At 41.0% G+C, this 12500-nt stretch overlaps 1 protein-coding gene across 1 annotated transcript in view; it reads right to left on the bottom strand.

Annotated features, from left to right (window-relative positions):
* Positions 1–2380: 2380 nt before the first annotated feature.
* Positions 2381–12500, bottom strand: part of LOC117499369 (beta-1,4 N-acetylgalactosaminyltransferase 1-like) — a 12261-nt gene continuing 2141 nt past the window's right edge. Inside the window, exons 3-12 of the mRNA XM_034151712.1 lie at positions 12468–12500; positions 12236–12342; positions 10683–10720; positions 9171–9237; positions 8758–8871; positions 8385–8471; positions 7855–8036; positions 7422–7565; positions 4459–4684; positions 2381–2752 (exon numbers count right to left, since the gene is read on the bottom strand). The exon at positions 12468–12500 is cut by the window's right edge and continues 99 nt beyond it. Coding sequence (XP_034007603.1) covers positions 2565–2752; positions 4459–4684; positions 7422–7565; positions 7855–8036; positions 8385–8471; positions 8758–8871; positions 9171–9237; positions 10683–10720; positions 12236–12342; positions 12468–12500 — 1186 coding nt within the window. The 3' untranslated portion in view covers positions 2381–2564. The remainder of the gene's footprint in view (positions 2753–4458; positions 4685–7421; positions 7566–7854; positions 8037–8384; positions 8472–8757; positions 8872–9170; positions 9238–10682; positions 10721–12235; positions 12343–12467) is intronic.

Here is a 12500-nt window from a genome sequence, read left to right as displayed (position 1 = left end):
TCCGTGTGTCTGTGTGTGTTCTCCGTGTGTCTGTGTGTGTTCTCCGTGTGTCTGTGTGTGTTCACCGTGTGTCTGTGTGTGTTCACCGTGTGTCTGTGTGTGTTCACCGTGTGTCTGTGTGTGTTCTCCGTGTGTCTGTGTGTGTTCTCCGTGTGTCTGTGTTTGTTCACTGTGTGTCTGTGTGTGTTCTCCGTGTGTCTGTGTGTGTTCACCGTGTGTCTGTGTTTGTTCACTGTGTGTCTGTGTTTGTTCACCGTGTGTCTGTGTGTGTTCACCGTGTGTCTGTGTGTGTTCTCCGTGTGTCTGTGTGTGTTCTCCGTGTGTCTGTGTTTGTTCTCCGTTGTGTTCTCTGTGTGTGTTCTCCGTGTGTCTGTGTTTGTTCACCGTGTGTCTGTGTGTGTTCTCCGTGTGTCTGTGTTTGTTCACTGTGTGTCTGTGTTTGTTCACCGTGTGTCCTGTGTGTGTTCACCGTGTGTCTGTGTGTTCTCTCCGTGTGTCTGTGTGTGTTCTCCGTGTGTCTGTGTGTGTTCTCCGTGTGTCTGTGTGTGTTCACCGTGTGTCTGTGTGTGTTCACCGTGTGTCTGTGTGTGTTCACCGTGTGTCTGTGTGTGTTCTCCGTGTGTCTGTGTGTGTTCTCCGTGTGTCTGTGTTTGTTCACTGTGTGTCTGTGTGTGTTCTCCGTGTGTCTGTGTGTGTTCACCGTGTGTCTGTGTGTGTTCACCGTGTGTCTGTGTGTGTTCTCCGTGTGTCTGTGTTTGTTCACTGTGTGTCTGTGTGTGTTCACCGTGTGTCTGTGTTTGTTCACCGTGTGTCTGTGTGTGTTCTCCGTGTGTCTGTGTGTGTTCTCCGTTGTGTTCTCCGTGTGTGTTCAAAAACTGTATGGCTTTCCGGCGGAACCTCTAACCACAAACATTGGTTCCTACCTTTATACCCACAGTGTTAATTGGCTCCTATAAGTCCTTTTTATATTTGATTTGTTTTGCTACGTATTCTTCTTTCCGTGTCTTTGAATGCATCACATACCCCAAAGCAAATTCCTCATACGTGTAAACCTACTTGGTGATAAACCCATTCTGATCCTGTTTCTGGTTCATTTGCTTCAGCTGCTGGTGGAGGGTTGTACTTTAAAGCTGACCAATTATGCTATATTTGAAGAATATATTTTAGGGCCATCTATCAAAATACCAAACAGATCACCCATTGTAGCCTCATACCCCTTTGTTTCAGCATTGTTACAAAAGTGCTGATTCTGGCCCTAAATGTAACTGAGCTGCTGCTGGCCACGCCCCTTTGGAGCTGCCACTGGCCACGCCCCTTTGGTGAGTCTGCATGCAAACAGTGATCTCTGTGAAGACAAGGCTTTCTACAAAGACAGTTTTTCCACTCATTAAGTAACGCGTTAACTTGCCTAGCCCATATATAATAATAATAATGATATAAAATAATAACTTTTATTATACAGGACTTCAAAGTTACAAAGTGCTTTACATGGATTAATATATAGCCGTTGAGGCGGCAACAGAGCATGCGGTCGACAATACCCAAACCCGTAAAATATACAATGTTTCAGTAACAATAAAACAATTGAGAAAAGAAAGAAAAATCAAATAAAACATTAATGTAGAGTGAAACCAAGTAGTGTCATCATTAGTTAAAGGCTTTAATGAATAGGGGAGGGGCCAAGCCGTTAAGAGCTTTAAAAGTAATCAATAACCGGCTGTCTTTACTTGACAAATTGAGGCCCCAGTCAAAGGGGGGAAATCAGCCATGTAAAAAATGTAAAATGTACTCGATAGCAGGATGACCTCTGCCGGGACACGTTTTCTCTCAGCCAATCCCAGTCCAGGATTTCGAAGCAGTCGAGCAGACAGGAGGTTTGGGCTTAGCCCCCAGGCATCCTCCAGAGATGGTGAATGTGGCCGGTCAGGTGCATTCAGGCTGCTTCCTTGTGATGTGTTCTGTTCTGATGTGTGTTCCTTTCGGGACGCTACATGGTCTGTGTTTTGTTTTTATGTTACCCTTCATTTCTGCCTCATGTTGTTATTGTATTCATGTTTCTGTGGTCTTCATTTTAACTTTTGTTCTTTCTTGTGAAACACTTTGTTAATTGTATTTCTGTGAAAGGTGCTATACTAAATAAACGTATTATATTATTATTATATTGACAAGAGACCAGAGTGGCGTCTAGGCTAGGCGTGGATTGGTCGAGTTGAGCTCATTACTGGTGGTAGTGGTCCTGCCTGACGCTCACCTGACTACTTAGTGTATACTATACAAAAACATTGATAGATTGATAGTGGGGGCAGCCCCGTAATGTCAAGAAGGCTGCTCCACCGGCCCACAAACTGGGCCGGTGGAGCAGCCTTCTTGACATTACCCATATATACACATTAGCCTCTCCTATATTATAATGCCATTCATACTTTTGCAAATATTCTGGTGTGACAAAAGTATTATCACTGACACAGACAGAAACTTTCAAATAAGGAACATTTTTCTTGTATTATTGATATATGAATATGCACTATTGCCATTTTATCACTCTACATTATCTTCTATCGTTATTATAGACACTTCAGGTAGTTTTTGAAGAATGTATTACGCATCTTTGACTTTTGATCACTCCACCCAGGGTGCCTGAAGCTGCTGTAGTTCATCTTGTTCTTCTTTTTTCTCATAGAGCCGAGATGGCCAATGGACACATGGCCACATGTTGCCACCATTAAGGAGCCCAGGCCATCCATGAAGAACTCTGGAAGAAAAGACAGACATTTGCCATTTAAGGAAAAAGGCATACCTCTCTCAAGGACAGTGAAAACTGAAAGAGTGTGGACTTCCTGCTACTGCTTACCATCTAGACCGGGGGTATTCAATTCAAATTCAACAAAGTCCAATGAGAAAAAGAATCCAGAAAAGGTCCAGAACTTCATAATGTCTAACTTCATTTATGAATTAGTGTGATATAAATAGCCATATAGCTGTATAAACATGTAATCAACAACTGACTGTCAAATCAAAAAAAGAAAGTACAATTAAAAAACATTTAGACAATATTTAACATTGAACTATACAGAAATATAACACTGTAGATACAGTATGTATAATGTTCTTCTCGGGCTGCATTTAAAAATAAAATAGAGGAAATAAATAAAATAGCTTCTGGAAAAATTGTGCATTTTAAATGAAAGTGCTTGATTTGAGTAGAAGCAGCTTGAGTTTCCCTTTCTCTTGATAACTTTAGAATATATCAGTCTCAACACATCTTAACAATGAAACAGTCTCTCTGTCTGTCCCTCTTATATCCCACCCCAACTTTCTTCTGTTCAGTGAGAGAACTGAGACCTAGCTTGTCCTGCCACCATTTCTTTTTTGTAATCGTTTATTTGGCAGGGTCATTTGGCAAGTGTCATTAATGAACACTTAAAACAAAAAAGTGCGTCAAGCGTAAATATGCCTGATTTTAGCTTTGAGCTACTTTCCATCCGCAAGTCAAAAGTACCGGTCAAGGCTGCAACCAGAGGATGATCTGCGTTTATTCCTGTCTTCATTGAATAGAATAGAATCGGAGGGATGAACCCCTCTTTAATGGTCACACATGCAGAGCACGCACAGCACACACAGTGAAATGTGTTCTCTGCTTTTAACCCATCCTAGTACCAGGAGTCTAGTACTAGGAGCAGTCCCCACATCATCCGCCTGTGCGCATCAGAGACGCAGACTCACGGTACGGCAAAGTTGACGTTCAGTGTGTTGCCGGGAGAATATAAGGATTTATCCACGATGTTGAACATTTAAAAAATGTTTAAAAAATATGTTTAAAACATAAAGATAAAAAGGATTTTAAAAGTTATTGTTTAATGTTTTAAGGAGGTGACGCTACTCAGCCAATCACATCGGTGCAGTCAGTGAGTCAGCACGATAGATTCAAACACACACACAGAGACGAGACAAGAGGAGAGAAACAGTCGGAGTCATTTCAAATGGCGGAAGGTAGACAGCGAAAACAAAGCATTTAATGACATTTTCTCTTACTGGACCTCTTTGAAATGCAATTGAATACCCCAGCATTATAGCAACAATAATAATAATAATAATAATAATAGCAATAATAATTGGGAGGGGGGGGCGCGGCTGTTCTTATGTTCTCTGAGGGGAGGCTCACCTTCCCACACTTTGAAAACCCCTGATGTAGGGAATTCGAACAGCTCTTATCATGGCGGCCACTGAGGTACTTCCGGGTCATTTCCCTCCGTTAGGAAGGTTCCTAAAATAAACTGACAATTCGACCGCAACCCAGATCTGCCGCTAACTCAACTCTTCTTCTGTGTTTCTCTCCCTGTATCGCTCACTCTCTTTCGCCCCCTGTCTGCGCTGGTTAGAATAGAAGCGCCCCGTCAGAATGGAAAATCCCTATATAATGTATTGATTGTAGATCAATATAGGCTGGTGTTGACCTACCTGAGTGTCCTATCCTCTTGAGCTGAGGGTCGAATCTCACCCTCTTTGCAGCATCTGTACGAGCCAGGAAGAAGTTGACCACCCCATTGGTCACTGAGCATTGTGGGTAACCAGGAAGAGAGTGGAACCCGCCCCTAAACTTGCTCAAGCAGCCACCTTCCATTTCGTCTCCTTCCTCATAGTTGATAGTGAACTCAAACTGGCTTCCTTTTACTTTCCCACCAAGCTGATAGGAACAGAGAGACAAAAGAACTGATTATAAAGTGCTTAGAAAGAAACACCAAAATAACGAGGAACAATGTTAGAAACCTTGGGGAGGACTACAGAAAGGAGTGCAATAGATGTTGTGTGTGTGTACAGATAAATGATTATGTGACTATATATAAAAAGCAGGGTCCAGGAGGATGTCAAAAAGCTTCCAGATACCTTAAAGGTCTCCTATTATGCTCATTTATTTAACCTGTTAAGCCCTGAGCCTGTTTTTCAGGTTTCAGGCTCGAAAATGACATGCCGAGAACAAATGACTTCTTCACTTCTAAAAGGGGTAAATTAATAATATTTTTTCTCAAAGCAATGATAAACCTGTGAGTTGGATGTAGAAAAGTCAAAATCAATATGGATGTTTTTAAAAAAAAAAAAATTCAGATTGAACATAGTAAATAAAAAAAACATTACTTATAGTGAAAACCACCCTTGAATGATGGGATAGTAGACACAATGTCACTTGTTCTGTATCAAGATTGATGCAAAACAAGTGACATTTGACCTTTTTAGAGAGATTTAGAGAAAAAAAAAACACCTTTGGGGTCATTTGGGTGTATTTGCCGTATCTCTGAAACCCATATGTCGATTTTGGTGATTGACACCTCTTTTTAACCGATAGAGCCAATAGAATCGAGAGGGAGTTCCTAAATCCATCTAAACATTACCCATTGGTGAATGAGAGTGATGCGCAGCCAGAATGCTGAAAACCGGAAGCTGGGTTACACTCTATATGAAAACTACGTTTATTGACATAAATGTTATGATGGATTATCAGTAATCATTTCAAAGGGACACAGAGATATTGGATTAACCTTCAGCAGCGTTTATATGCGTTTTAATGCCATTGAACACAACTTTTGATCATAAAACAGCAAAGGTACGACGTATTTGCCATTTTGGCCCCGTAAAGTGGAGTTGTGTGTTGTCTTTGCTGGCTTTCGCTGCCGTGAGTTTTGGTCGCACAGTGACGATACTTATACCATTGGAATCTGTGGAATCTCAGCTTTCATATGATATCAACTTTGTGCAGTTATGTGCTAAGTGCGTTAGCACCCTTTCGCTTAGTGCTAATTCAGAGGCTTGGCGTTAGACTTGTGTTTTGTTTAGGTAAAAATTGTTAATATCGTCAATTAGCTGAGTTTCTTCCCGTTAAGTGGGTATGACACAATGATAGGTTGTTAAATGTTAAGAAGCCCTGGGACACAGTTTTGTGAAAAGCATTTTGTTTACCCCCACTATCGGGCTTAACAGGTTAATAACAGAACCACCTCCACTGGGTCCTTTCGATGCAAAGGAGCAGCAGCTCTACTCCAAGTCCCTCCTGGATGACTTAACTTCCCACCTTATCCCTAAGGGAGACGCCAGCCAACATCCGGAGAAAACCCATTTTAGCAGCTTGAATTCACAATGTTGTTCTTAAAGTTATGCCCTCCCCTCTACATGACCTCGAGTGAGGGTAGGAACGAAGATTGATCGGTATTGACAGCTTTACCTTCTGGCTTAGCTCTCTTCAACAGTGACATTAAAACTGTTACAAAGTCAGCCTACTGGCACCTTGATGAAATATATCTACGAATAAAGGACTTATGACTCTTTTGAAAAACGTGTCCATGGTTTCATCTTCAGTAGACTGGACTACTGTAATGGTGTCTTCGAGTCCCCACTAGCACTTAGAAAGTGGACCACATCACTCCAGTTCTGAGGTCTTTACATTGACTTCCTATCGGACAGAGACTTGACTTCAAAATACTGCTGTTGGTTTATAAAGGTTTGAATGGGAAACCAATCCCACTTCCATTTTTAACGTAAACTCCCCCCCCTTTCCCGTAAATGAACAACATTTTGCAAGTACATCTAAAGTGCAGAGATGAACCAAAAAGCCTCTTGGACGTGTATAAATAAACGTACAGGAAGTCGGCCATTTTGAATTTGGCGTTGGAAAAACACTTTTTATCACAATCTACTCCAACTGCAGGGATTTTATCCGATCGCCTCAACATGTTGAAAGAAGCATCTCGAGACCAGGGGGATGAAAAGTTATCCAAGTCGTAACTTTTCACCGCACAACGTTGTCCTGATGTGGAGCCAATGTTCAGGTTTGTTGCTAGGCGATCCCTCGCCATTGAACACGGTGATGTCATAACTCCTACTGACATGCTCCGAACGCCGCCAAACGCCACATGACGGTTAACACTGCAGACCTGAACAGCTCTATGCCAAATCTAAGGTTTCATCATATGGCTTTTCCATGGCAACGCATCCCTCGCCATAAAACACGATGTCGCTGTAACTCCATGGAAAATGGTCCAACCGGGACCAGACTTCAGACTATCATTAACACTCCGACCCTGAACAGCTCTACATCTATTATGGGGTATCATCATAGGCCGTTTTTAATATGGGGTGTCATCATATGCAGTTGCCATGGCGACAGATTACTCACAATCAAACACGGTGTTTATGTTACTGCTGTAAGTCCTAAAGACATTGTCCGATCGGCCCGAAACGTCCCAAATTTGGCAACGGCCGAGTCCTCAAGACACCTGCATGAAGCGCCAACGTGTGGACAACAGCGAACCTGCATGGATCGTCGAACATCCGCTCATCGCTGCTCGCAGCTTAAATTATTCTTGTATTTACATCCTTCATGTTTTTTTGTGCTATATAAATAAAACTTGACTTGTCTTGCTTTGACTTACCACATCGAGTTCAGGGTTCGCCTCCATTATCTTCACCATCTCTTCGATATTCGTCCACTTGGTAAACTGGAAGTCATCGTCCACCCACAGGAAGTACTTGGTGGTGACCTGGGAGACCGCCAGGTTCCTGCCAGCAAACCAGCCCTGATGGAGGAAAATGTGATTCATGATTGGACCATCGTTGTCAGTTATTAACTGGAAAGTAGAGACCGTTTTGAGATGGGAGAAAGTGGGCGCCCAGTGGCCCTTTTCGAAATTCGGCCCCCCCTAACATCCAGGGATATTGCAAAGTTGTGTGATGATAAATCGGTCCAGTTGAGGTAAAACAGGTTGCCTTATGCCCCCCCTTGTTAACTCACTGCCTTTTCTATTTTCTAAAGTTAAATTCCATGTAATGCTCATTTGTGTTGTATAGTGCCACTTTTAAATGTACCTTTCCTGGAGGCATGATGAAATGTTTGGTGTGATCTCCAGTAATGCTCTCTGGTTTGAAGCTGTCATCTGCGATGATGACTTCTATGTCTTTATAGAACTCCCGGATGCTTTTCAACAACCGATTGACTTCTGGGTAGCGTAGGAACGTCTTTGTGGTGATGGTGACTTGAGAGTTGATATCTGAAATAAAGAGAAAAAGAGTTATTTCAAGAAAAGACACCAGAAGACATCATGAGATCCACTGTCCATGCTGTTAGCTCATGGCTGTTCTGTTTACGTTTTCAGACCTGAAAAGATCAGTTCAATTTGTGTCTTGAATTAGGTATGGATTATTTCAACGGTAACTGATTTTACATTGGTCCACATTAACAGGATTGGTGAAGTAGTCTGGAATATACTACACAGCATTTTAGCTTTTATATGAGATCACTGATTGATGCCTGAATGTATATTCCACAAAGAAGAGAAGCAGCTCCTTCCTGCCATGAATAAATGAGTGTGTTATCCCCACGCTGAGTGAACTCCCACCTTTTCCCATGTCGTACAGGACTGGAGGTTGAGGCTGTTTGATGGTAATGGGAAACACACCTTCATGGTCCTCAAACTTGAAGGATGCTGAGAACAGAAGAGGAAAGCTAAGCTGTGTCTTACTGATAATACATTAGGTAATAAAAGCAATTAGTGAGCAAACTAACACATTTAAAGGTCTCTAGATTAAACACACACGGAAACACACATTTATACAAACAAACCTGTACAAAGCATTGAGAAATTTATGATTTTGGAATTATTTTTGATTACACTTTGTCTAATAGGTCTTATGCATGTTATTTTGTGAGTTTCCTTTCTGCAAAGACAATTTTTCTAAATAAGGATTATTTTTAATGTCTCAAATGCATACCGAGGTCTCCGGTGTGTATGTGGTAAACAGTGCTGGTATAGGACACATTAGCCAGCAGCTCATTGAGGGCCTCCAGGCTACTGGACTCCATCATCAGTCGGCTCTCACCATTACCTGTTGTGTTTTTCCACAATATTAAAGAGAGAACACTTAGACAAAAATGAATGATGCTTCATTATATAATTACTATAATAATTGAATTTGGTTATTTTTAATTATTGAGTGCGCCTTACGCTACGGCTATGCCTCTTAAAAAACAATCACTGTCAGACAGTGCACAGAGTTTAGCAATGATGCTCTTGATCCTACTTTAAATCTGTTCTGAAAAGTTACTTAAGTAAATGCAGAATGTCAACCATTGTCAGATATTGTTTATTTATTTGTTTAACCAGTCAGATGTGGTTAAATCTCACCTTGGACCTGCGCTCCTCCAGCTGGAATCACTGTTTTCAGGACTCCTTTGGACACTTCCAAAAAGACCTAGAATCGACACACCTCAGTAAATCGTCAATCATTTATTTTAACCAATAAAGAAAATGTACCATTATTCTCTAATCTATACATCAAGAAAAACAGGAAAGGACGAAAAAGTTTGGAAAAATAGATGGGCTGAAAAAATAAAGATCAATTATTTTGCGTCCTAAACGTTAACATTTCATTGCAAAGGATTTCGGGAAACCTGTCAGATAATGATCAAATCCAATGTAAACTTTTTATATCGCAAGGACTCTTTGCTCAAGGCTGGTGTGCAGAAACTGTTTCCCTGCGTTTTATTGTTGGAGCAGGGATTAGGGAAATACACCCAGCACCATTTTCTGAAAAAAGTCCACATTTTGACAAAAAAGTCAGAATTTTGAGGGAAAGTCAGAATCCCTCGACATTTCTGAAAGGAAGTCCACATTTTCAGAAAGAAGTCAGAAAATGAGAAATTTCTGTCAGAATTCTGAGATTTTGGGAAAATAGTCTGAATTTCGTGATTAAAATCGGTATTTTTAGATTTTCTGAAATAGTGTTTTCATTTTTGAAAAAAAGTAAGAATTCTGAGATTTTTACAAAAAGTCAGAATTTGAAGATAAAAGTCTACATTTTAAGTCGTAGTTTTTAGAAAGGGTCTGAATTTCTGCGATTTTCAGAATCACGTCGATTTTAAGATGCTCAGAAAAAGCCAGAATTTTGAGGAAAAAAATCTGTATTTTGAGATTTTTTTGCAAAAAATTAGAAGTCTGAGAAAAGTTCAGGTTGGGCAACAGGATTTCAGAACCAATTTGTTTTGGAATGCATTTGTTCACTTTTCATAATTTATGAATGTTACAGAAATGAAAGAAAGCCATTTCACAACACAGTGTCGAAATCAGCAGCTACACCCCCTAAAGTCAGTCCAATTGGTAAATAATGTTTGAAAGACCATGGAGATTGGGAAGTCTCTTTCATAATATTCATTACCTTGAACTTTGGATATTCAGGGGAAATAAATGTTTTCCCAGCAATATGACAACAATAAGACTTTTAGCATAAGATGAATAATTACAAAGTAATTGAATTCAAAATCCAATGAATATAGGCTTTCAAAGATTCTCAGTTTCAGGATCTGTACCCGATATTTGCAGTCCCTTTGCCCAAGAACCACACCAAAATGGCTGCTGTACAATCTGATCGTTTCTAAGAATATATAAATCAAAGTCCTTTTCATGTGACTCTAATATGACATATCTTTGCCTTCGTCATCAAACAGTATTGTTTTCTGTTTCATCCTCACTTCAAAATCACTTCAAATCTTCACTAAGTGCAAAATAATAATAACATCAATGTGTTCTAAATGTGACGTAAATTATATAAACACTCAGCAGCCAGCTTGTATTAACCGGCCAAACACTAGCCCAGGTTTCTCTGAAGAAGATCAGCTGTATCTGTGGGATCACACCAACCGTGTAGCTGCTTCTTTGTTCTGCATGCAGTGCTAGACCTGAAATCAAAATGAAATATACTTTCATAATCTCCAGTTAAATCTAGTACACACATTCACCTCTGGCTTTGTTGACTCAGTACATAATCTGTATAACGCAAATATATCAGGGCGTGATCAAACCAAACCAAACATCACAATCCAGCTTCCTGCCTCACTAGTTCCTGAACATTTTTAGGGTCTGAGACCAGAGGTCGGCGAAGACCCTATTGTAAACAACCCTGCCAAACACACACAAAACAGGGAAGACGACGGGCAAAAGGACAGAAAAAGGGGCCGAAATCATTACAGCAGGTAGCTCCCACATTACTGATATCGATAGGATTATTATTATGATTATTATTTGCCGTCTTTGAACGCACATTTGACCCCCGCAACATATATGAAAACTGACCAAATTGTTCACGCGTGTAAGAAATGGTGAAAATAGACACGTGAAATGGGTTCCAGAACTTTGTGTAAAAAATTGCGCAAGCCACGCCCACTTCTATTTTTAACGTGAACTCCCCCCACTTTCGCTTTTGCGTAATTGAATGAAACTTGCTATGTATATCTAAAGTGCGAAGACGAACCAAAAAGCCTCTTGGAGGTGTATTCAAAAACGTACAGGAAGTCGGCCATTTTGAATTTGGTGTTGAGGTACAATACTCGACTCCAAATTTTGAAAATAGCATCTTGAGACCAGGGGAATGAAAAGTTATCTAAAATCTAAACTTTTCACCACACGGCGTAGCCATGAAGTGGCGCCCATTTTCATGTTCGCTCGATGCTAGGCGATCCCTCGCCATGGAACACGGTGATGTGATAACTCCAACAGACATGCTCCGAATGCCCCCAAAAGTCACGTGATTGTAAACACTGCGGCCCTGAACAGCTCTACGCCAAATCTAAGTTTTCATCTTATGGCGTTTCCATAGCAACGCTTCCCTCGCCTTAAAACACGATGTTGTCGTAACTCAAAGGAAAATGGTTCAAACGCCACCAGATGATGGTTAATGGTCCGGCCCTCATCATGTCTATGTGCCACTTGTGAGTTTTCATTCAAAAGCTGTTGCCATGGCAACGTCTTTCTCACAATAAAACATGATGTTGATATAACTCCTATGAAAATGCTCAAATAGGCCCCAAACTTCACTTTGGGCTAACAATCCAGCCCAAAAACGTCTAAGTGTCAGTTAAAAAATGTTGTCAAATGCCACAGCCAAGGAAACACAATGCCCGCCATAAAACACGATTTTCAAATAACTCCGGTAAACATGCTCCAAACAGCCCAAAACTTCATAGGTCTGATAATGATGCAGCTCCTATAGACATTGTCCGATCGGCCAGAAACTCCCTACATTTGCTAAAGGCCTAGTCTGGAAAACGTTATGTCGTGCGGACAACAGCGAACCCGCTCATCAATGCTCGCAGCTTTAATTTTTTTATTGTATTTTGTCACGATTCACCCAACACAGCTTTCTGTTGTGTCACAATGCAGAGTAATGAAAGGACATACTGTACGGTGTAGCATACCTGGGATGAGGGTGGAGGTCATAGGTCGTACTTTGAAACCCTGGATAGGGTACTGCAGGGGAGAGTTAGAGGGAGCATACAGCCGTGTGGATAACACAGACTCAGTCCTGTTGGGGAGATAGGATGGTTAGTAGTGAGGATGAGTTAGAGTCATAAAACATAAATCAAAAAGGTGCCGTGCAAAGATGCTGGATATTTGAAACTATAATTATATGTCGATGCCCATCCCAACCTGGCTTTGTGTTGTTGGAACTCTTTATGTCGG

Source organism: Trematomus bernacchii, unplaced genomic scaffold (genome assembly GCF_902827165.1).
Source record: "Trematomus bernacchii unplaced genomic scaffold, fTreBer1.1, whole genome shotgun sequence".
Lineage (NCBI taxonomy): Eukaryota > Metazoa > Chordata > Actinopteri > Perciformes > Nototheniidae > Trematomus > Trematomus bernacchii.
The sequence above is the reverse complement of the archived record's forward strand: the minus strand, read 5'-3'. Positions and strand labels throughout refer to the sequence as shown.